The following is a 24,393-nucleotide window of genomic DNA, read 5'->3' as shown; positions in this document are numbered from 1 at the left end:
AAAAGCCCCAAATATCGGGACGGTGCCTGTAAAATCGAGACATCTGGTCACCCTGATTGCCAATGATAAGGAAGCAGACCCAGCGAAAATGCTTGCAGTGAACTTGAACAAAAGAACTTGAACAAAAGCAAAAAATAGCTGATATGGAAGGAGAAGCTGCTGAAAGAGAACGCCGGTGTTTTGAACGTGAACAAAGAATGGCATATATTCGACTGCAGGAACTAGAAGCTAAGGCAGAAATGGACAGACTTAAGCTCCAAATCAAAAGAATAAAGGACCAACAGGAACCGACTGTATCATCCTGGAAAGCCAGCTCCTCTCAACAACAGAGATGGGGATAGAATCTATCCAGTTGGTACATTGTTTGACTCTAAGCAGTGGTCTGGGTGTAACCCAATTTACCCCAACACTGCCACCTTTTATGTAAATGCTTTTACTGTGAGCTCAGGTGAAGGTAACCCCATAACTTGTGCAGAGAATGTAAAAGTCAATGGTAAAGCTGTTTAGGGCAAATTACAGCTTCTAACGTCACTCTTGTTAAAGCGGATCTTGTCAAAGAGGAGGATTATTTACCAAATCAGAGTGTGAATAGTGTAATCCCCTATGAGTTTGCTGTAAGTGTGCCTTTAGCCAGAATCTATCTTGAATGGAATGGCATTACACATGAAGTGTAAGGAAGTTATTGCCTAAGGATCGGGGATGATATTAAAGCTTTGTTCAGTCAAGTTGACATAAATCAGTCACAGCAAAGAAATAATCCTGAACCTGTCTACACTACGGGCAAGGATTTGCCTACAGAGGGTTTCTCCAAATGTTTTGTCTGAGGAAGATGGCTGTTTGTCTGTGCAAAGAAGCAGTGTATATGTGGAAAACATTTCTGAGTGTCTGTCTGGTATCTCAGAAGTGAATCTGGCATTAGATAAGGCTCAGGGAAATGTTTCTCTAGAGCAAATTAAAGCTGGTGATCAGGTTAAAGCCCAAACTGAGGAAGGAAGGGGGACAGTCTTGGTGAGTGATACACTGTTGGCTAGCAAAGCTTGGGAAAGTAAGCCTGGCCCAGGTAAAAGTGATGTGCTTAAAGTAGCTCCGTGTAGTAAGACAGTAGTTGTGAAAACAGCAGCTCATCTGTTAAAGGAGGGGACGGCAAAGAGAGTTTAGATGAGCCTAGGCAGCCTTCTGAGCTGGTGGCTTTGTCTAGCTAGTCAGGTGAGGTTAGTGGAATATGAGCATCCCTACACCTTACCTGTTACCTGGGTGGAGAATTGTGACAGTGAAGGAAACGTTCCTGTGTCTGTCAGGGGTATTGACTTGCCTATGGAGGGAGCTACCCTGGTCTCCAAGCAGTTGTCTGTGAACAGCCCTGTGTGCTGGGACAAGGGAATCATAGAATATCAGGGTTGGAAGGGACCTCAGGAGGTCATCTAGTCCAACCCCCTGCTCAAAGCAGGACCGATCCCCAATTAAATCATCCCAGCCAGGGCTTTGTCAAGCCTGAAATGAGATCCCAAGCTGTTTGGCTGTTAAAGGGGAATGTTTCTCCAGCTCTTTTCTGTTTGTAGAGCAGACAGAAAAAGCCTGTCAGCCTATGATGGTTGAAAATGTATCCGTTGACCCAGAGTTGATTCTGGATACAACTGAAGCCCAGGAAGGAAGTGGTCCTGAATTTGTGTAGGTACTGTGCACAGCAGGGTGTATTGGTGAGGGGGGCTGCCTAGAGTGGGACAGGAGTGTGGCATGGCATGGGGTGGGGGCACATGGGATGGGTGTGCATGGAGGATCATATGGGGTACACAGTGTGATCGATATGGCAGGCGTGGGATGGGCGTACATGGTGTGTGATGCGGCATATCGTGTGGGTTGAGGGTATGCTGGGTGATTGGGGGTACAGGGCAAGTGCAGTGGGGTACAGGGCATGTGTGGTATAGGGTGTGCAATGGGGTACAAGGCATGTGTGATACAGGGTACAAGGTGTGCGATGGGGTATAGCGTTTGTGGGGTACAGGACGTGTGACGGTACAGGGTATGTGAGATACAGGGTACAGGACGTGCGATGGAGTACAGGGTACAAGGCATGTGCGATACCGGGTACAGAGCGTGCGATGGGGTACAGGGTACGTACAGGCTAATGCGAGGGGGAAAGGAGTCCAGGGGAGCTGGCTGTATTTTAAAGAAGCCTGATTGATGGCACAGGAACAAACCATTCTGAAGTGCAGAAAGAATAGCAAATATGGCAGGCGACCAGCTTGGCTTAACAGAGAAATCTTCGGTGAGCTTAAACACAAAAAGGAAGCTTACAAGAAGTGGAAACTTGGACAGATGACGAGGGAGGAGTATAAAAATATTGCTCAAGCGTGCAGGAGTGAAATCAGGAAGGCCAAAGTACAATTGGAGCTGCAGCTAGCAAGGGATGTGAAGGGTAACAAGAAGGGTTTCTACAGGTATGTTCGCAACAAGAAGGTGGTCAGGGAAAGTGTGGGACCCTTACTGAATGGGGGAGGCAACCTAGTGACACATGATGTGGAAAAAGCTGAAGTACTTAAAAATATATATATGTAATTTGGAATGCCAAAAAAGAATTGGAAGAACAGCTAGCCAAAGACAAAAAAAAATTTTGCTATTACTTTTTGAAACTACATCAGAAGCAGGAAGTCTGCTAAACAACCAGTGAGGCCACTGGACGATCGAGATGCTAAAGGAGCACTCAAGGATGATAAAGCCATTGCAGAGAAACTAAATGAATTCTTTGCATCCGTCTTTATGGCTGAGGATGTGAGGGAGATTCCCAAATCTGAGCCATTCTTTTTAGGTGACAAATCTGAGGAACTGTCCCAGATTGAGGTGTCACTAGAGGAGGTTTTGGAACAAATTGATAAACTAAACAGTAATAAGTCACCAGGGCCAGATGGTATCACCCAAGAGTTCTGATGGAACTCAAATGTGAAATTGCAGGACTACTAACTGTCATCTGTAACTTATCATTTAAATCAGCTTCTGTACCTAATGACTGGAGGATAGTTAATGTGACACCAATTTTTAAAAAGGGCTCCAGAGATAACCCCAGCAATTACAGGCCAGTAAGCCTCATTTCAGTATCGGGCAAACTGGTTGAAACTATAGTAAAGAACAAAATTGTCAGACATATAGATGAACATAATTTGTTGGGGAAGAGTCAGCATGGTTTTTATAAAAGTAAATCATGCCTCACCAATCTCCTAGAATTCTTTGGTCAACAACCATGTGGACAAGGGGGATACAGTGGATATAGTGGATTTAGATGTTCTCTGAAAACATCCACTCAGCGTGCAGCGGCAGTCAAAAAAGCCAACAGAATGTTGGGAATCATTAAGAAAGGGATAGATAATAAGACAGAAAATATCATATTGCCTCTATATAAATCCATGGTACGCCCACATCTTGAATACTGCATACAGATGTGGTTGCCCCATCTCACAAAAGATATATTAGAATTGGAAAAGGTTCAGAAAAGGGCAACAAAAATGATTAGGGGTATGGAACAGCTGTTGTATAAGGAGAGATTAATAAGACTGGGACTTTTCAGTTTGGAAAAGAGACAACTAAGGCGGGATATGATAGAGGTCTATAAAATCATGACTGGTGTAGAGAAAGTAAATAAGGAAGTTTTGTTTACTCTGTCTCATAACACAAAAGCTAGGGGCCACCAAACGAAATTAATAGGCAGCAGGTTTTAAAACAAACAAAAGGAAATATTTTTTCACATAACGCACAGTCAACTTGTGGAACTCCTTGCCAAAGGATGTTGTGAAGGCCAAGACTATAATAGGGTTAAAAAAAGATCTAGATAAATTCATGGAGGATAGGTCCATCAATGGCTATTAGCCAGGATGGGCAGGGATGGTGTCCCTAGCCTCTGTTTGCCAGAAGCTGGGAATGGGTGATGGGATGTATCACTTGATTATTACCTGTCCTGTTCATTCCCTCAGGGGCACGTGGCATTGACCATTGTTGGAAGACAGGATGCTGGGCGAGATGGACCTTTGGTCTGACCCAGTGTGGCCATTCTTATGTTCTTACTCAATGCTTTTTTTGCCTCCATCTTTACAGACAAGGTCAGCTCCCAGACAGCTGCCCTAGGCAGCACAGTATGGGGAGGAGGTGAGGAGCCCTCAGTGGTGAAAGAACAGGTTAAGGACTATCTAGAAAAGCTGGATATGCACAAGTCCATGGGGCCGGACGCAATGCATCCGAGGGTGCTGAGGGAGTTGGCTGATGTGATTGCAGAGAAACACCTGGCGATCGGGGGAGGTCCTGGACGATTGGAAAAAGGCAAATATAGTGCCCATCTTTAAAAAAGGGAAGAACGAGAATCAGTCACTGGAAAAATCATGGAGCAGGTTCTCAAGGAATCCATTTTGAACCACTTGGAGGAGAGGAAGGTGTTGACTGTTCCTGATCGTGGATTCACTAAGGGCAAGTCATGCCTGACCAACCTGATTGCCTTCTATGATGAGATAACTGGCTCTGGATATGGGAAAAGTGGTGGTCGTGATATATCTTGACTTTGGCAAAGCTTTTGATACGGTCTCCCAGAGTATTCTTGCCAGCAAGTTAAAGAAGTATGGGCTGGATGAATGGACTAAAGGTGGCTAGAAAGCTGGCTAGATCGTCAGGCTCAACAGGTAGTGATGAATGACTCCATGTCTAGTTGGCAGCCGGTATCAAGCGGAGTGCCCCAGGGATCGGTCCTGGGGCCGGTTTTGTTCAACATCTTCATTAATTATATGGATGATGGGATGGATTGCTTCCTCAGCAAGTTCGCAGATGACACTAAGCTGGGGGGAGAGGTGGATATGCTGGAGGGTAGGGATAAGGTCCAGAGTGACCTAGACAAATTGGAGGATTGGTGCAAAAGAACTCTGCTGAGGTTCAACAAGGACAAGTGCAGAGTCCTGCACTTAGGATGGAAGAATCCCAGGCACTGCTACAGGCTGGGGACCGATTGGCTAAGCGGCAGTTCTGCAGAAAAGGACTTGGGGATTACAGTGGACGAGAAGCTGGATATGAGTCAGTAGTGTGCCCTTGTTGCCAAGAAGGCTAACGGCATATTGGGCTGCATTAGTAGGAGCATTGCCAGCAGATCGAGGGAAGTGATTATTCCCCTCTATTCGGCACTGGTGAGGCCTCATCTGGAGTACTGTGTCCAGTTTTGGGCCCCCCACTACAGAAAAGATGTGGACAAATTGGAGAGAGTCAAGTGCAGGGCAACAAAAATGATCAGGGGGCTGGAGCACATGACTTACGAGGAGAGGCTGAGGGAACTGGGCTTGTTTAGTCTGCAGAAGAGAAGAGTGAGGGGGGATTTGATAGCAGCCTTCAACTACCTGAAGGTGGGTTCCAAAGAGGATGGAGCTTGGCTGTTCTCAGTGGTGGCAGGTGACAGAACAAGGAGCAATGGTCTCAAGTTGCAGTGAGGGAGATGTAGATTGGATATGAGGAAACACTATTTCACTAGGAGGGTGGTGAAGCACTGGAATGGGTTACCTCAGGAGGTGGTGGAATCTCCATCCTTCGAGGTTTTTAAGGTCAGACTTGACAAAGCCCTGGCTGGGATGATTTAGTTGGAGTTGGTCCTGCTTCGAGCAGAGGGTTGGACTAGATGACCTCCTGAGGTCCCTTCCAACCTGATCTTCTCTGTTTCTATGATATGGGATACAGGGTGTGCAATGGAGTACAGGGCATGGGGTACAGGGTATGTGCGATACAGGGGACAGGGCATGCCATGGTGGTATATGTCGCTAGGCAGTGGTTGGGTGTTCCGTGTCCCCAGCTGCTTCTCCTCCCGTGGCACTGGGATCCCCGCGTCCCGCACTCGGGGCCTGACCCTGTCTCCTGTGTTGCCAGGTCCCAGGCAGTGGCGGCCATGCCGGTCCTTAAGAACCCCTACAAATTGAAGATGGCCAAGACCAACAGGGCGCCAGGCGGCACTGGGGAGCTGATCCTGGCCCAGGAGAGCAGCACCAACCCCTTCGAGGAGGACTTGGAGGAGAACTCGGGGGACTCCATCCTGGGGGACCAGAACCCCTTCCTGGAGGAGGCAGAGGAGCAGAGCGGTGGCTTTGAACGCAACCTCTTCAATGGCAGCCTGGACCGGCGCCGGGCAACACTAGAGAGGCTGGTGGGCCTTTCCCCCTTCCGGCTGGGCAAAGGCAAGAAAGGGGCGGGCAAGGAGAAGGCTCCCGCCGGGGACAAGGGGCCTGACCGGCGCTCCTTCCTGGGCCGCCTGCTGGAGGGGGAGCTGGGCCCCGGGGCCCCGGAGAAGCGGAAGGCGCGGCGCAGCTCCGAGGACTTCAGCCTCCTGCAGCGCTTGAACGGGCGACGCAAGGACAGCCCGGGCGGGCCGGAGAGCTGCCCGGCCGAGCGCGAGGGCGCCCCTGATGCCGGGAAGCGCATGACCTTCCTCAAGCTGGGCCTGGGGGGCCGGGCGCACCGGGCCTCGCTGGTGGACAAGACCAGCCCCCCCGAGGCCCCGGAGCCGGCGCGCGCCGCCCAGGAGGTGGAGACCGCCGCCAAGGCCCAGGAGCCTCTGTCAGGTGAGCCGGCGCGCGGCCGGGGGAACCGGGCCCTCCGTGCCGGGTGGGGAGCTGCAGCTGGGGGGCCCTGCCGCGAGGGGGGATGTGGGGAAGCGTGTGCCCAGGTACGTCCCGGGGAGGCAGCCTGCCCGACGGAGCTGCTGAAGGGCCGAGTCATGTCCCCAGGGCACCCCCTCCCCTGGACTGTGAGGAGCTGGGGGGGGGAGCCATAGATCTGCCCCCTGTCTGCCCCCCTGCTTCTCGCAGGCACTCCCCTGAGCCCCTGCAGCTACCCCCTCCCAAGAGCCTCAGCCCACGGGGGAGCTCCCTCCGGAGCTCCTCCCCCCCCAGCCTTGCTTCTTTCTGTCGTCGTCGTCCCCCCCCCCCCCCCGCAATGCGCCCTGCCCGTGGGTGACAGGTCGGTCCCACTTCCCGGCTGGCCCCGGTGCTGAGAGGAGCTGCCGTGGTGAGGGCCCGTCGCAGGGCATCCTGTGCGCAGAGTGGGACCCTGGTGCCGGCCGTGACATACTCCCAGCTGAGATGTGTGTGGGTTCTAGTCCTGGCTCTGGGAGGGAGTCTAGTGGTTAGAGCAGGGGGCTAGGAGCCAGGACCCTGGGTTCTGTCCCTGGCTCTTGTGGCCTTGTGTATGTCCATTTGCCTCTCTGCCTCGGTTTCCCTATCTGCACAGTGGGCTCTTCCCAGGGCCCGGCTCGCTGTAGGGCATCGCTCTGCATGGGGTAAGTCTCGTCCCTGGGAGTGGGGTTCCCAGACGGGGCAGCCATGCTGTGACTAATGGTCCTTGGCAAAGCCTCTAAAACCACAGAGGTGCTGTGAGTGACACAGGACACAGCTGCATGGGATGGGCCCGGCAATGCCCTGGCTGGTGCCTGACCTGGGGCTCTGCCTGGGGGGAGCCCAGCCCCACTCCCAGGGTTGTGGGGAATGAGGCCCAGTGGGGAACTGGAAGATAACACGGCACCAGGGCCTGGAACAGCCAGTTCTGAGCAGATCCCTTATCACCCCATGGAGCCACCCTGTCTGCCCCCGGCTCCAGAGAGGCCCCATTGTCCCACCCTAGGGCACCAAACCTAGTGGATAGAGAGCAAACACCTACCAATTAGGGATCCTTTGAGATGCAAATCCCCCCTCCTCCACCCCCCCCCACCCCCGCCCGCCCTCTTGCATGTCTCTGCTTTAAAGCCAGCCGGTTCCTGGTTGCGGTCCCTGGGGGGATCCTTTGGCCATGAGACCCCGGTGCGACCCAGCACCCGGGGTGGAGGTGCTGGGACGCTGGTCTGAGGGGGGGGGGGGTAGGGACCGATACAGATGCAGGGGGTTAGATCTCTACCTGTGGGTGGGGGGCTGCGGGAACAATTCTGAGGCTCCCCCTCCAAAAACCCTTGGAAAATTCAGAGTCAGGTGCTATGGATAATCTGAGATGGGCCGAGGAACCCTGCCCTTGGTGGCCATGCTGAGGGCCGCTTTGCCCCCTGGCGTCTGCGTCTCTCGGTCTCCCTGGGCCACGTTCCCAGCTGCCCTCTGCAGGGCTGGGTGTGGGATGTTTCTGTCCGAATGCCAGTGGAGCTTCCCCTGGCACGGTGCCGGGAGGGGTGTGGAATGAAGTCCTGCTGTGCCCCCGGGGCGGGCATCCCACAGAGCTCAGCGTGTGCCGCCCCATGGGAGGATCTGTCCCGCTGGGGGCGAGGTTTGGTGGGTGCAGGAGCTAGACCGGTGGGGAGCCAGTGAATCGGACGTGTTCTCGGAGCAGGCGGGCTGGGGGGGAAGCAGGAGATGACCCTGGTGTTCTGCTTTGCCAGGGCCTCATGGCGCTCGGTGTCCCTTTCCCTGCTGCAGGGCAAGGGCAGGTGGGGGGGGTCACTTACAGGTCACAGAAGGGGGTCAGAGGTCACCGGAGAGCACCCCCTACCCCCCCCCCATGACTCTCCCATCCCTGTTCTCTGCTGCTGGCCGAGCGCCCCTTCCTGGCAGGGGAGGAGAAGCGAGGGTGCTGTCTGCTCCCCCGGCAGGCCCAGCACCCCATGTCACCAGCCCACCTGGGCTGGCTGTGGGTCCCAAGGGCTGGGCAGAGCTGTGCCCCCCAGGTGTTGGGCCGTGTGCTGTGTCCCTCACCCCAGCCAGGGGCCTTGCCTGCCCCCAACACTGTGTGGGTGCTCTGCCCCAGAGCCAGGTGGCTGGACACCATGAGGGCACAGTGGCCAGCCCCTGGCTGGGTTGGGGCTCGGCGTGGGGCGGCTCATGGCCACGTTTGTGGTCGTCCCCTGTCCAGCCCAGCCCAGCCAAGCTGTTGTTTGACTTATTGTTTCTGCTCCTGGCCTTCCCGGACACTGATCCAGCAGCCAGTGGGCCCCGGCAGATGGAGTGTCCTGCCCCACTGGGCCCATGGGACACAGAGGTGGGCAGTTCCCAGCCAGCGTGTGGGGCAGGGACCCATATGGGGGACGGAGTGTCTCTGCCAGCTGGGCACAGGGCCTGCCCTTCCTGCCTGTTCTACCCACCCCACTGGGCTGGGGTTGCTGGCTGCTGGCTCTTCAGCTGACCTCGAGGGCAGAGGGGCAGCCCTAGCAGGGGGAGGGGGGCAGCAAGGGGCACGTCTGGCTCCTACCCAGAGTCCAGGTTCTCCAGAAGGGCTGGGGCCAACGTAGAGCCAAGCTGGGGTTCTGCCTCCCGGCTCCGCTTCCCCCGCCGGGCGGAGTTTGCTCTGGGCAGATGGCCAGAGCTGGAGTGTGTGTGGGATTAGCGCTCCTGACCCACACCTCTTCTGTGTCCCCCCTACCACAGCTCTGCCAGTGCCCCTCACTCCTGACCCACAGCTCCCTGCTGTGCCAGCCCGGGGCCGACGCCCCTCACTCCCAACCCCGCCTGCCCCAGCCCTGGGCTTTCTGCCGGTGCCCCTCTCTCCTGACCCGCAGTCCCCGGCTGTGCCCGCCCGGGGCTCCCCTTCCCCCGGGGTCCGGGCTGACCTCTCTGCTCCGCTGCCCGCAGTGCTGGAGATCCTGAACCTGATCCAGCAGCGGGACCTGCTGGCAGCAGACCAGCACATCATCGAGCTGGAGGCGGAGTGCGGGCGGGAGGGCCCCCCGAGCGGCGAGGCCGGGGAGGGGGCCAAGGCCGGCAGCCGCAAGGCCAAGGACGTGGCGCTGCTCTACGAGGCCCTGCTGCAGCAGCTGTGGGCCGTGCTGGCCGAGGCCCTGGCGGCCCGGGGCACCTACCCGTCCCTGGAGCTGGTGGTGTGCGTGATCGAGCAGGAGGAGGCCGCGGACCGGCGGTGTCCGGAGGCGCAGGGGGGCGGCCCCGGGCCCCGGCCCCGGGCCATGCGCCGCAGGTGGGCCGAGGCGGTGAAGCGGGCGGTGGGCGAGCGGCTGGGCCAGTGCGCCGAGGACAGTGGCGGCCCCCTGGCGGGGCACGTGGAGCGCCTGACCCGCTGCCTGGTGGAGGACCTGAGCGCCTTCAGGAGCCACCTGCTGCCGGCGTATCCCCCCGAGTACCAGGCCCTGGGCGTCTACGCCCGCAGCTACCATGAGGGGCTGGCCCAGCTGCTGGGCAGCATCGCCCAGAGGAGCCTGTCCATCGCCGAGCTCTACTTCCTCTTGGACTGGCACAGCAACACCTACCCCAGGTGAGGGGGCGGGGCTGGCTCCCGGGGCGGGGTGGGGGGACGGGACGGCTCTGGGGTCAGTACCTGGCCTGGGGTGGGCCGGTACCTGGCACTGGGGGGTGGGGGGTAGGGGCGGGGCTGGTACCTGGCACTGGGGGCGAGGGGGGGGTGGGGGGTGGGGGCGAGGGGGGGTGGGGGGGTAGGGGCGGGGCTGGTACCTGGCACTGGGGGCGGGGGGGCTGTACCTGGCACTGGGGGGTGGGGGGTAGGGGCGGGGCTGGTACCTGGCACTGGGGGCGGGGGGGGCTGTACCTGGCGGGGGGGGGGTAGGGGGTAGGGGCGGGGCTGGTACCTGGTACTGGGGGGGGCCAGTACCTGGCGGGGGGGGGGTGGGGGCGGGGCTGGTACCTGGCATGGAGGGGGGGCTGTACCTGGCACGGGGGGGTGGGGGGAGGAGAGGGGCCAGTACCTGGCCCTGGCGCCCTGTGAGCTGTCACTGGGAAGGGGGCCACGCAGGGAGGCTGCGGGGGGGCCCTGCCCTCATGGCTGTCTCTGCCCCCAGGGCGGTGCTGGGGCGGCTGGACATTGCCCCGCTGCTCAGCGCCCACGAGCAAGAGCCCCTGCTGCCCCCCGAGACCCAGCGCCGCTTGGAGGAGGCCTGCGCCACAGCAGTGAAGGTAACGGTGGGGCCTGGTGCCCACCCCCCAAGGCACACCCCTCTCCCCCCCCCGCCCTGCCTCCCCGCAGCAGCCCCAGGGCCTTCCCCTCCCCTCTGGCGCCTCCCCGCATCTGCCCCACCCTCTCCCCATGGCACCTACCCACCCCCTTCCCCTTCCCCTTCCCGTGGTGCCTCTGAGCTGGGAGTGGGTGATTTCCTCCCCCCCCAAATAGTCCAGGGGGTTGGGGGTGTCAGTCCTTTAATGAGCTGGTCGTGGGGGGAGGAGTTTACATTCCTGCCGAGCTGCAGGGCCTGTCTGGGAGCCGGCTGGCTGGATGCCAGGCCATAGGGCAGGTGGTGCTGGGGCAGCCCATGCACCCCCCCACGGAGCTCCCCCCCACCTGTGACAGCTTCTATTCCCACCTAGACCAAGATTGCGGCGGACATGAGCCGGGAGCTGCGAGAGGAGGAGCAGCGCTGGGCACAGGAGCCTGGACGGGACCACGGCCACCTGGAGCTGTCCAGCCGGGTGATCTCGGTGCGTCCAGGGCAGGGCCGTTTGCCGCTACCCGGCTCCACCTGGGCACGCTCCTTCCCCGCCGTGCCTGGCCCCTGGACCACCCACAACCCTCCTGCTGTGCCTGGCCCCCTACACCCCCTCCTGCTGTGCCTTGGCCCCCCCAGGCCCCTTCCCCGCCGTGCCTGGCCCCCCTGGGCCTCCCAATCCCCCTCCCGCCATGCCTGGCCCCCGAGCCCTGCCCCCGCCGTGCCTGGCCCTCGGGGCCTCCATGCCCCTTTCCCACCGTGCCTGGACCCCCACCCCATGAAGTGTCTGGCCCTCTAGCCACCCACACCCCTTCCCCACTGTGCCTGGCCCCCGGAGCCTCCCATGGTCATTCCCCATCGAATCTGGAACCCCTTGTGCCTGGCCTCTGGGCCTCCCTGGCTCCCTTCTCCCCGGCCTTCCCTGCCACACACATACCCTCCCCACCGCCCATGCAATCAGCTGTTCACCCTCCGGGTGCTGGTGGTCTCAGGCCTGTCATGCTGGCTGAGTGGGGCCAGAAGTTGCCCCATTGGGCCCAGGAGTGTCTGGTATGGCCAGGGCAGCCCATGGCCCAGCCGAAGGAGGGAGTCCGTGGGAGCCTCTGAGCTGGTCTGGGGCCTGATCCGGGCTCCCCCACCCTCCCCCAGGTGGCCAGGTCCAGCCTTCCCCTCCTCCGGAGCCAGCTCCCTTTGGACCCTGGGTGTGGAGTGGGCCCATGTGCCCATCCCCCTAGAGCCAGGGCAAGGCTTACCCCCAGGCTCACCCATCCTGGACCCCAATCCCTGTCAAGACACGGCTGTCCCGGGGGGACGCTGGCCCCCCACTGGCTGCCCCCAGAGCTCTTCACTTGCTGGCCCCTGTGCGGGCGCCCGGCCCTGGGGGTGCTGTCTGGGGCTCGTGCTGATCAGCTCCGGCTCCAGCTTCCAGCTGGCAGAGGGCACAGGTGGGCTCTACCAGTCTTGCCTCCCTCCCGCCCCCTCCCCCAGGCTGTAGGGGCCACAGGGGAAAGCTGCCAACAGCAGATGGCAGCTCCGACCCCAGTACCCCCGGGGCAGGTCCCCTGGGCCAGAGAGTTAGTCCTCTGCTCCCCGTGAGCTCTGCAATGGGCCCCATGCGGGGCTCCCCTCTGCCAGGCAGCCAGCGCCACCCCCCAGGCTGCCCACTGGCCAGCCCCCTGAGCGCCGTGCCCCATGGGAGCAGACAGCTGCTGAGCCAGGCCTGGGCTGTGCTGGGTGCCTGGGGCCTGGCTGGACCTGCCTTGGGCTGGCAGCTCGCAGCCCCTCCCCAGGCGGTGCTGGGTGCAGCTGATGGTGCCTGGGGCTCGGCCAGGGCCTGCTGGGGTCTCCCCTTTGTTGCAGTTGGGGTGAGTCAGTCGTGCCCGCTGGAGGTTTGGGGCCAGTCCGTGCGCCCGGCGGCAGGGGGAGAGGAGGCTCCCCACTCCCCCAGCAGTTCAGTGGCCTGCTCCTCTCCCTGCAGGTACTGAAGGCCCATGTGGACAGAGCCCCCCAGATCACACCGGAGTTTGGGGAGCAGATAGTGCTCTGCTGCCTGGCTGGTCTGGCCGAGTTCCTGCAGAGGTACAGGGGAGAGGGAGAGGCTACACCAGGGGCCTGCTTTGGGGTGACCGTGCAGAACTCATGGGGAGGACAGCAGATGGGGGCGGGGGGGCTTCCCTGTGGGGGGAATCGCGGAGGGCTCCCAGCCACACACCCCCACCCAGCGCGGCCAGCCCCCCTGGGCTGGGAGACCCATGGGCTGCGTGGAGAGATCGGCCCTGTTAATAATATTGTGTTACTTGCCAGTCGGTCAGAGGGTTCCTAGGCTCTGGCTCCAGCATCAGGCTCTGCCGGGCTCAAACCCAGGAGCTGTCTCTTGGCGAGAGCCTGGGGTGCGGGACCAGGGCGCTCACGCTGAGCACGCAGCAAAGCCCGGGGGACTTTCACTGGGCTCGGCGAAGAAGCCAGGAGGGCTCCAAGCCATGTGACCCGGTCGGAGCCCCCAGCCCAGCCCTCAGCACCAGCTGGGGTGTTGCCCTGGGCCAAAGCGCTTCCTGGGCGGCCTGGCGGTGAGAGGCAGCAGCCGGCCCCATCTTGGGCCTGCCAATGGCTCTGATGGGCCCAGCGGGTTGCAGGGTCAGATGGGGGACGCCCAGCTAATCACTGAAGACCCTGCTCCGCATGGTGGTTTCCCTGTTAGTGATAGTCAGGCTAGTGCCCAAATCCAGCCGTTTCCCCGGCATAGGAGGGAGGTGCCCTTTTCCTGCAGGGTAACAGATTCATCCCTGTCCTCATCCCTGTCCAGGCCCGTTCAGCTCAGCCCTGGCACGTCTTGCTCGGCCGATGGACAGTCGTTACTCCCCTGTCCCTGCGGTGGCATCTCCCACTGAGCAGGCTCCTCCGCCGCGTTCCCCAAACCTTGGGGCAGCCGTCAGGCCGTCTGTCCAGCCTCCCTGGCCTGAGCTGTGCTCAGGCTGCCTGCCTAGGCTAGCATCTCCCAGGCCTCCAGATTTCCTGCCTTACGGCTGAAGACAAGGAAGGCCAAGCCAGCCCTGTGGGCTACAGCCCTTGGCTCGGGTTTCTCTCCCCTCCCCATGCTGGGTGAGGTTTGGTCTGGGGGAGGAAGGGGTCTGGAAGGTAGCAGCTGAGCGGGGTGGAGGGTGCAGGTCCCTCCCCTGGGGTCCGTCAGAGAGGATCACTGTGGGACGTGTGCCTGGTGGTACAAGGATGCCCTTCCTGGGCAGGGAGGGGCAGGGATCCCCCCCGCCAGGGCTGTCCCTGGTATGGGGGGGTGGGGATCCCCCTGGAGCCTCAGGACACCCCTTCAGCATGGGCCATCTCTCCCCTTTTGCAGCTTTCAGAGCAAGGTGGAGCAGTTTCACCAGAGGCCAGGCGAGAGCGGCCCCCCAACCGACAGCTATGTGGGCAGGACCATCACACTCGTCAACTGCTGCCCCCCCTTCAGGTGAGGGGCCCCCATACCTTTTGCCTGCCCAGGGCTGGGGTGAGCCAGCCCATTCCCCCCACCCAGGTCCAGGGGCCTACGGAGCCTGTAGCAGGCACCCTGCGTCCCCCCATTAGGTCCCTTGTGGCCAACCCCCCTCCTTTCCCCCCCCCCGCACCTCCTGCTGGTTACCCTCCATGGCTGTGCTGTGCCCTCCCCAGGCTCCCCACTGGGCTCCCTCCCTAGTCAGGCCACCAAGGACCCCTGCTGGACTCCCACCCAGCTGGACTCCCCTGAGGTCCCCTCTTCCCCTCAGCCATATCCAAGGTCCCCTGGGTGAAGAGCATGGCACGATCTGTCCCCTGGGCCCCTGCCAGGGTGCCGGGGGCAGGGTTGGATTTCGGGGCCTGGGGCCCATGCCTGGAGGGGGCGTTGCTGCAGTGCATTGTGGGCTGGCTTGCTGACAGGCACCGTTTCCCCAGGGAGTACGTGGAGAAGCTGGTGCAGTTTGGCCACCCGGAGAGCAATGTCCCCCAGCGCCAGGCCAACGCCGCCCTGGACAAAGTGACCCGTCTCTGCAACCGTGTCCTGGCCCAGCAGCTCTTCGAGGAGCTCCGGGTATGTGGGGGGCAGGCCGGGGCACTTGCGGGACCTGGCCTGGGTCTGTCTGTGGGGGTAAGGTGGATCTGTCAGATAATGAGAGAGTCAATATACTGCCCCTCTATCAGTCCATGTACGCCCACACCTGGCAGACTGTGCACGGGGCTGGTCGCCCCAGCTCAAATCTGAGAGGTTAGAATTGGGAAAGGTGCAGAGAAGAGGGTGGAACCGCTTCAGCGAGTGAAGAGATTAGAAAGACGGGGACTGCTCAGTTTGGAAAAGAGACGACTAAGGGGGATATGACGGAGGTCTATAAAATCATGCCTGGTCTAGAGAAAGTGACTAGGGAAGTGTTATTTACCCCTTCACATCACACAAGAACCAGGAAATTAATAGGTAGCAACAAACAGAAGGAAGGAAGTCTTCGCACAACAGAGTGAACCTGTGGAACTCACTGCCAGGGGATGTTGTGAAGGCCAAAACTGTAGCTGGGTTTAAAAATGCTCCTGGAGGACAGGTCCATCAGTGGTTATTAGCCAACAGGGCAGGGACTCAGCCCCATGCTCTGGGTGTCCCTAGCCTCTGCTTGCCAGAAGCTGGGACTGGACGACAGCCTGGGGGTGGATCACTCGAAAATAGCCCTGCTCTGTTCGTTCCCTCTGAAGCACCTGGCACCAGCAACGGTCAGAGACAGGATACTGGGCTAGCGGGGCCATTGGTCTGACCCAGCCTGGCCGCTCTTATGTTCCTAGCTGGGGGACAGGTAGGCCTGTCTGTGCCGGGGGCAGGGCGAGGTGGCAGAGGCCCCCATTCATCCCAGCAGATGTCAGTGCTGCCAGCATAGGAAGGGGGCAGAGGGCCGGGCGCTGTGGGGGGTCATGGCAGCTTGCCCCTTTCCTGCACGGAGACCTGGGGCTTGTCCTCCTTTGCCCCCCACTGTCCAGCCCTCTGGATCCAAACAGAGGGGAGCTGTGAGCGGGGTGAGGCCAGCAGCCTGGCCAAGGCACTGTCCAGCCCGTCAGAGGGGGCGCTGCTGAGATCTGGCCCACTCCTGGCCTGCCTGCAGCAGCAGACGGGAGGGGACCTGGCCTGGTCCCCATGTGCCCCCTGGGGGTGCCCGTCTCTGCTCTGGTGCTGAGGCTGGCCTCTCCTTTCAGCCCTACTTCCACAAGCTGATGAAGAGGAAGTGGCTGACCAGTTCGGAGAGCTTCGACGCCATCGTTGTGCTGCTCACGGACTACGCCCAGAAGCTGCGGACGATGCAGCCGGAGCCATACAAGGTGGGTGCTGCTGAGGGTGTGGGGAGAAGCCACATGGGACGGGGCCTGGGCAGAAGGGAGAGCAGCCATTGCTTTCCGGACGCCCCCACTGCCTCCTGCCCCGCCACGGCCCTGTTGCCTCTCATCAGGCTCTGCCCCTCTATCCAGCCCCCCACCACCACAGCCCTCGTGCCTCTCCAGGCCACGCCCCTCTGCCATGGCCCTGGACCCAGCCCCGACCCCCTGCCATGGTGCTGGCGTCTCTTCCCAGGGACCTCCCAGTTGCTGAGCTGGACGCCGTGGGACAACTTCCAGGGGAGGTTTCTCCCTGAGATTCTGCATCTGAAGGCACTGGGGGGCAGGGAATAACCACAGTGCAATGCGCTCTGCCCAGGCCCCTGATCCGCCCTCCATGGGCCCTGGGGGCAGGGAATAGCCACAGTGCAGTGTGTGGCAGCATCCCTGGGGGCTCCCCCCACCGCGGTGGGCTAGCTGGGGGGAGTCTGCCCCTCCCCTACAGGCTGCGTGGCTGAGCCTGTCGTGTGCCCCACAGGCGCTGGTGAACGAGGTGCACCGGCGGGTGCTGGTCGAGTATGTCCGGCCCCTACTGCAGGTCCGGCTCGTCTGCAGCTCGAACAAGATGAGAGGCAAGGTGGCGGCCCGGCTGGAGGACGAAGGCCGCCAGCTGCAGGAGCTCTTCGGCCAGCTGGTGAGCCGGGAGGAGGCTGGGAGGTGTGGGGGGCCACGCTGTAGCTGCACTGTGGGGCAGGGTGGGCTGCCCTGTGAGGACCCCCCCATGGGGCTGAATCTCCAAGATTGCTAAACTGGGGTGGTGGATCGGGAGAGGGGAGGGCGTCTGAGCTGCAGGCTGCCCAGAGGGGGGTTTCTGGGCAGCGCCAGACACAGAGGAAAGGGCAGGTGCAGCCCTCCTGGCGGAGGGGAGAGCCTGGGAGAGCCAGCTGGGCCCGGCTTAGGGTAAAACAGTGAAGGTGGAGCGGGGGTGCCCCGCACATCCTGTTGCCATGTGTCAGGGTTGTGCCGAGATCGGGACACGGAGCCCTGCCCACTGGAGTTCCCACGTCTGCTCACACAGGGGTGGAAGAGGAAACTGAGGCACGGCGCAGGGCAGCGATGGGCCTAGCCTCCCACAGCGGGGCGGTGAAGGAGCCAGGATTAGCACCAGCCTCCAGCCCTGCCTGCTGGGCCATGCTGCCCTGGGTGCTGGGGGTTCTCCTGGAGGACTGGGGGGAGCTGAGCTCCAGTTTGTCCCCTCAGTCTCACTGGTGGCATGGCTGGGCGGGGCTGGGGGGGAATCTCCTTAGCCCCTGCCCTGTCCTGACTGGCCCCTCCCCACAGAAGTCGACCTCATCTTGGCTGAATGCAGCGGTGCCTCACCTGGCCGAGATCCTGCGGCTGGAGGACACGCCCTCTATCCAGATGGAGGTGGGGGTGCTGGTGCGGGACTTCCCTGACGTCCGGTGAGTGGGGGGCACTGCAGGGGGCACCATGGGACCTGTGCACAGCCTCCAACCTGCACCTCCCCCGGCAAGGTTCCCCCAAATCCTCCCTCTGGGGGATCCCCCAGTGTCGCTCCATCCTCGGCCCACAGGGGGCTGCTGTGGGGCTGGAGGGAACAGGTTCATCCCTTGAAGCGTCAGTGAGGGGGCCAGCACCTTGGCACCCCCCCTGGACTCCTGCTCCCAGCGCATTGGGGGCCATGCTGCTGTCTGGCCTCCCCACGTCAGCAGGGGTGCAGTGGGTGGTTGGATGGGAGATCTGGGTGCCCCTGTGCTCTTGAGGCTGTTAAAAGTCTCGGCTGAGCTGGAGCTCAGCTAATGAATCCCCCCCCCACCCCCCCCAGTCCTGCCCTATCCCTGGGGCGTGTTAAACAGCTGCCCTGGCTGCACTGCAGTGCTGGGGAGACCCTTCTGGGGTTGCAACTGGGCTGCCCTCTCCGCTCCCCCTCTCGCTCCTTGTGCCCCGGCTGAGTGTCACAGAGCCAGGCGGGCTGAGGGCCGGGCAGAGCCCTGAGCTCCGTGGCACAGGGCCGTGGCTGCTGTCTGGGTCCATAACAGAAGAACAAACACCCCAGTGCTCAGAGCTTGTCACGGGAGGGCCCCGGGCTGGCTTGAGCAGTGGCCACTGCATGGCCCCAGGCAAAGCCCCGGGGGAGCCAGACGAGCGCTGCCACTGAAGGGGGGCCACCCATCACTTGACTGCACTTTGCCCTGAGGCAGCACGGGTGGCTCCCAGCTCCCCTGGGTCCGCACAGACCCCAAGCCCCCCGCACTGGGACCTCTCCTGTAGGGGGCGCTGGGCCATGCTCTGCCAGACAGCCGGCAAGCTCCGAGCAGCGCGCGAGCCCAGTATATGGTGCTCTTAGGGACGGTGAGCTCCCATAATGCACCTGGCCAGGGGTGCGATGCAGGTCCACGGTCCTTCCCCCTCCCCCACTGGGGGTTGGCTCCTGGCCCTGAAATCAGCCAGCTCTTGGGAAGGCCGGGCCTAGCATGTGCCCACACGCCTCCTGTGGCAGAGAGTACCACAGGTCACCCCGGCTGAGACAGAAGATTGACCAGGGTCAGATGGCTCCAGAGCGGACGCAAGCGTGAACTTGCTGCTCTGACCAGGTGGGAAAAGGGCAAATGGCTTTGCCAGCACCACTGCTTGGGACAGGGGCGAACGCTCCACATGCAGCCCCGGGAGATGCCCTCTGGGGCGACACCCCCCAGCTGCTTCCCGTGCGCCAGCAGAGCTGAATGCTGGCAGCCCCCCGCAGGGATCCCCCAGCTGCTTGGCCCCACAGGGGTCGGATTCCAGTCCCGATTCTGCAGTGGCTGTTGCATTTGATCCTGACACACCTGCCCTCTCCAGCAGGGGGCACCAGTGACACACACTGGCTGCCCGGTGGGTGCAGGTGGTGCTGACGTGCCCGTGCCCATGCCCTGCTCAGCCAGCCCTCCCCCTGGCACCAGGCGCAGGCAGGCCAGGCCTTTGGCAATGTGCTTTCCAGGGGCCCCAGCTGGCCTCCCTCTGCTTCCCCCCCCATCCCTGCCATGCTCCAGGGACTCTGCCTGCTGCCCTCGGTCGCTGTTCCCACCACGTAGGGAAGGCTAGGGGCTGCCCCCACGTGGCACACGCTGGTGCCAAGGAGCAGGATACCAGTGAATTGGCCTTGGTGTGCTCTGCTGGGGTGGGGGCGAGACCCTGTCTGGCACATAGGGACAGCATGGACCTGCACGGGCCCCAGCCTGACAGGCGCCGCATGGGTGCATAACCAGGGACAGTCCCAGCCGCAGAGCGCTCGCCAGCCGGGAGCCAGGCCCTGATCCGGGGCAACGGCACCCGCAGCGCGTCCTTGCCAGCTCACAGGCTGATCCCAGCAGCGGTCAGAATGCGCCCCCACCCCCAGCTTGGCCCCCGGCGCTGCGGCCGGCATTAGAAGGTTGATCGAGCTAAGCAGGCCATTGGGCGTGGGACCCTGTAATGATGCTGGTTCTGGCGGGACCCAACGGAGAGTGCCAATACAGGACACATTGCTTCAAGCAGGGCAGTTACAGCCCCAGCCTGGGGTTTCTATGCACACCGAGGCAAACCAAACCAGCCAGCCAGCGAGGACTTTGGTCTCACCCCACTGGCTCACCACAAGTCACACAAGTAATTCCCTGAGACGCTCCAGTTTCCCAGGATCCCCAACAGTACCACTTGTTATGGGGAAAAATGGTTATGAAAACCAAGACCCCAGTAAAAGAAAAAAGGTTCTCTCGATCCCACAGCACCAAGCCCCAGACCCAGGTCAATATGCAAATCAGATCTTACCCACAAATCATGCTGTTGCCAATCCTTTAGAATCCAAAATCTAAAGGTTTGTTCATAAAAGGAAAAAGCTATAGATGAGAGCTAGAATTGGTGAAATGGAATCAATGACATACAGTCATGGCCAAGTTCTTGGTTCAGGCTTGCGGCAGCGATCGAATATACTGCAGGTTCAAATCAAGTCTCTGGAGAACATCCCCAGCTGGGATGGGTCATTCAGTCCTTGGTTCAAAGCTTCAGTGTAGCAAAGTCCCTCCAGAGGGAGGAAGCAGGACTGAAGACCAGATGGAGGAGCTGCAGCAGCTTTTAATATTCTCTTGTCATGTGGTCTTTCTTTCTTTGTCCCAAAGACAAGCTGTGGCCTGGAAAAACCTCCGAGTTCTGTCCATAGGCAGGTCCCTGCACACCTTGCTGAGTCCTAAGGCGTCTGCCTTCTCTCAATGGGTTGATTGTTTTCAGAGTAACTGCTGTGTTAGTCTGTATTCGCAAAAAGAAAAGGAGGACTTGTGGCACCTTAGAGACGAACCAATTTATTTGAGCATAAGCTTTTGTGAGCTACAGCTCACTCCATCATTGATTGTGTAGCTGATGGTCCTTAATGGGCCATCAAGCAGGCTAGGCAGAGCTGACACCAGCTTGTCTGGAGTGCTCCCCAGAAGCATAGCACAAGTTTGAAATACAGACAGTATAGAGCCAATATTCATAACTTTAACTACAAAAATGATACACACATATAGACAGCATAATCATAATCAGCAAACCATAACCTTGTCTTAGACACCTCATTTGACCCCCTTTATACAAGATTTGGTGCCACTACAGGACTTTGATTGCAACAATGATCTATACGGTCCCAGCATATGTTGATAACGTCACAAGACACCTCCCCTTCCTCCATGCTCCCAGCAGCACTTTCCTGAACCCGGAGTCACAACCCGCTTCCCAGGATGGGGATGGGGGGAGATAGAAATGCCCACGTCCGTAGCTCTGCCTGGCGCTGGACTTTGCCACGGCCGCCTGCATCACTCTTGAGGCGAAGGGGGGTTATCACGCTCCTGGCGCGGCTCTTCTTTCCATCTTCCGCTGATGGCATCCGGGCTCAGGGCTGGGAGGCGACGGATCGCCTGTGAAGTGTGGCTGCGAGCTGTTTCCTGCAGCCGGCCAGGGCGGGGCAGCCAGCAGGAGTGGCTGAAGACAGGGCTGGAGGAGAAAAACAAGCGGCTCAGACAGGAAGGGGCCCGGGAGTGACTTCCCCTGGCTGCCACCATGGAGCAATTTGTGGTTGTGGCCACCAGGGAAGTGGAGACCTGTGGAAAAGGGGCTAGGGGTGGAAGGCTGCTCCGCAAGAGACCTTCGGTGGAGGGCGACGGGGTGTCAGACATATATAACCCCGCCACCCTCCACCACATCCCCTCCCAGCATCACACAACACACCCACCTGCTGGCCTGGCATTGCCAGGGGCTGGACTGCTCTGCCCCTGTCGGGACTGGCCTGGCGCTGCCCTGGGAATGGATCTGGGACACCTGCCTCTGGAAAGATCCCCCTAAGCCAGCCCCCGTCAGCTGGCTGCATTTTCCCAGCAGTGGGATTCACAGGTCCCGGCCCCCAGGCTCAGCGCCGTGGCAGGAGCCTCCAAGGAAGGAAGTGTTGCAATTGTGCCGGGCGCATCTTCCCGCCTGGAGCTGGGCCGTGCTCTGGGACAGCTGCCAGCTCACGGCAGGGCCCCGGAGCAGTTGTGGGGCCCAGAGCTGACACCAGCGGTGCTGTTCCCCAGAACCAACTCCGGGTCGGGCACCAGCAGAAGCACCAGGCTGCCCCCCACCTCCCTCTCCGCTGCAGGAGCTGCCCGGGAGCAGCGTGTGCCTGGAGCGGGGGCCGGGGCTGTGCTGATTACATGGGCGCTTAGCCAACATCCTGAAAATGCCGGCAGGAGCTTTAAATAAACTCCTGCCCTGCAGTGCAGCCAGCCGCCCTCACACAGCGTGTGTGTGTGTCCCAGCGGGCACTGGGCTGGAACTGTTAGGGGGAGTTGATGGCGGGGGTCTGCCAGGCACCATGCTGACCGTCAGGGGGTGCTGATGGAAGGGACCCGGCGGGCACTAGGCTGACACCGCTGGGGTGTGCTGAGGTGGGGGTCCTGCTAGGCACCAGGCTGATCGCCAGGGGCTGCTGACGGGGCAGCTCCCAGTGGGCACAGGCTGACACTGCCAGGGGGGGTGAGTCCACTTATCTATGGTGAATGCCCCCCCCACTTGCTCTGCGGCTCCCCTCAGTAAGTGCCTCTGCCCAGGTGGGGCACAGCTGCCAAGGGAGGGGTGCTCCCTTCATTGCCCCATGGCAGGAGGCAGCTGCATCCCCAGCCCCACTCACATTGGGTCCTTCCCCGTGACCTTGGCTGGGCTAGGGAGAGATTGCGCCCCCTCGAGGCCAGTCTGAGGAGTTGCCCCCTCTCTGGGCTGCGTCAAGAGCTTGTTCCCGGGTTTCTGCAAGGAGCTGGCCTGGCCTCTCCCGTCTCCGGCTCTCTGGGTGGTGCCCTGGCTGCTGGCTCTGGGCACAGCTTTGCCCCTGTGGGCATGTGCCCAGTGGCATGGGTGGGCATGGCAATGGCCCCAGCAATGGCATGGCTCTGCTCCGTGGGCATGTGCCCAATACCATGGGGGGCTGTTCTGAGCAGCACCCCTCACCCTCTCCTTGTCTCTGCAGGAGGAAGCATGTGGCGGCCCTGCTGGACGTGCGGGGCCTGCGGGGCCAGGCGCAGCGCCAGGAGATCTTGGCTGTGGTGAAGGACCTGGAGCTGAGCGAGGGCGAGGTTCCGCTGTGCCGGGAGCGGGCCTTCTTCTCGGACATCCCTGCCACCCGTGAGGTGCGCTGCTTCGCCAGGGCCCTGCCACGCCTGTCGCCCGCACACCTGCCCTGCCTGGGCCGGCTGCCCTGGGGGTGCCTGGGCCCTGAGCCTGACGCGTGCCAGCCACAGACCAGTGAGCACAAGACAGAGACCCAGGTGTGAGCTGAGCCCCTCCAGCAGAACCCAGCCCCCGAGCTGCACCAGGCCAGGTGCCTTGAGCCAGCGAGCAGGTCCCTGCATCCTGCTGGCCCAAGGCCATGCCACCCAGCCTGCACCCAAAGACACCGGACCTCAGTCCCAGCAGCCTGGTGGGTGAGGCCAGGACACAGGCATCCAGCCCTGCTGCCTGTGAGCCCCCCTCAGGCCCCAATGCTTCAGTCCTGAACTCACCCTGGTGCCCAGCTTGGTGCCCAGCGCTGCCCTGAGCAAGGAGTTTGGGATGTTCATTTATGGCAGCCCTCCCCAGATATGCACCCTGGCCCCACGCATGGCGCTGCAGCTGGTGGGGCAAGGCCAGACCTGTGGGTGGGACATGCTGGGGGGGTGTTTGACCCTTTGTGCCCCTTGGCCACCTTCCTCTGGGGCTGGCAGCCCGCTGCCCCTCAAGCTGCCCTGCTCCCCTTCGGCTGCCTACCTCCCAGTGCCCACCAGCAGGGTAATGCCATACCCCCCAGGCTCCTCCTGGCTGTGACTTGCCAGCCCCCCCAAGGAGCCAGCCAGCCACCTCTGACCCCCTGAGCGCTGGGCAGCAGTTGCAACTGGGTCTATGCCAGAGCCCTGGGCGCTGGAGCCAGTTGCGGTGCCCACCCCTATGCCCCCCAGCAGAGTCCCAAGGCAGGAAGGGTGCTCATTTCACCTGGGGGGCCCTCCCCCCCCCCAGGCTGCCCAGTCATGCGGTCTGGCTCGCCTGGGGTTCGAGTTCAGTCTGTAACTGTATGATAAGGAATAAACATTAATTTAAAGGCCGCTCTCAGGTGTGTGGGTCCATCTGCACCGATTGGGGCCTTGCCCAGCCAGGCTCCCTAGGGGCTGCAGGGGGGAAGGCTGGGCTGAGTGGGGTGGGAGGGCTCTTTCCCTCCCCACTTCCCAAGCACTGACCCCTTTGCCTCATCTCTCGGGCTGTTGTCGCTTCGAGGCAGCTCATTCTCCAGGCCAGAGACAGGCACAAAAGTTGGCCCCGAGGGACACGGAGCCAAGGCTGGTGCCAGGGCAGCGGGTTTCCTGGCGGTGCCTGGGGCAGCGCCTGGCACTGCTGGGTTTGTCTCCCCCCCACTGTCCCTGCCCAGCTCCGGCTCACACGCACTGTGTGACCCTTTGTCCCAGCCCTGCCCCGCCGGAACCCCTCCACCATGCGGCGCATCCTGGCCAAGCTGGCTGTGTTTTCCAGGAACAACCCGTCCCTGGCCACACCGATGTACACCGTGGCAGCAGGGAAAGCGGCTCGGCTCTTCCCACTGCCCGGGGGCAACATGGATCCCCCCCCCCACCAAGGCGCCTCCTCCTCCACCCTGCAGGGCCCCCCTGCCCCAGCCCCCTCACCCCTGGCTCACTCCAGGGAAGCCG

At 61.0% G+C, this 24,393-nt stretch overlaps 1 protein-coding gene across 5 annotated transcripts in view; it reads left to right on the top strand.

Moving 5' to 3' along the window:
- The window catches only part of EXOC3L2 (exocyst complex component 3 like 2), a 33,864-nt gene extending 10,074 nt beyond the window's left edge, over positions 1-23,790 (top strand). For 2 of the 5 annotated variants that reach the window (XM_073322233.2, XM_073322232.2), the window contains exons 2-12: positions 5,881-6,569; positions 9,552-10,185; positions 10,727-10,841; positions 11,250-11,360; positions 12,846-12,946; positions 14,220-14,330; positions 14,792-14,927; positions 16,067-16,189; positions 16,722-16,877; positions 17,525-17,646; positions 22,689-23,790. In XM_073322233.2, coding sequence (XP_073178334.1) covers positions 5,900-6,569; positions 9,552-10,185; positions 10,727-10,841; positions 11,250-11,360; positions 12,846-12,946; positions 14,220-14,330; positions 14,792-14,927; positions 16,067-16,189; positions 16,722-16,877; positions 17,525-17,646; positions 22,689-22,992 — 2,583 coding nt within the window. In that variant the 5' untranslated portion in view covers positions 5,881-5,899 and the 3' untranslated portion in view covers positions 22,993-23,790. The remainder of the gene's footprint in view (positions 1-5,880; positions 6,570-9,551; positions 10,186-10,726; positions 10,842-11,249; positions 11,361-12,845; positions 12,947-14,219; positions 14,331-14,791; positions 14,928-16,066; positions 16,190-16,721; positions 16,878-17,524; positions 17,647-22,688) is intronic. The other 3 variants (XM_078850125.1, XM_078850127.1, XM_078850126.1) reach the window with 3 other exon arrangements.
- The last annotated feature ends 603 nt before the right edge of the window (positions 23,791-24,393 follow it).

The sequence above is a fragment of the Lepidochelys kempii genome, chromosome 23 (genome assembly GCF_965140285.1).
Source record: "Lepidochelys kempii isolate rLepKem1 chromosome 23, rLepKem1.hap1, whole genome shotgun sequence".
NCBI classification, from domain to species: Eukaryota; Metazoa; Chordata; order Testudines; family Cheloniidae; genus Lepidochelys; species Lepidochelys kempii.
Note: the sequence above shows the minus strand (reverse complement) of the source record. Positions and strands in the feature narration are given on the sequence as shown.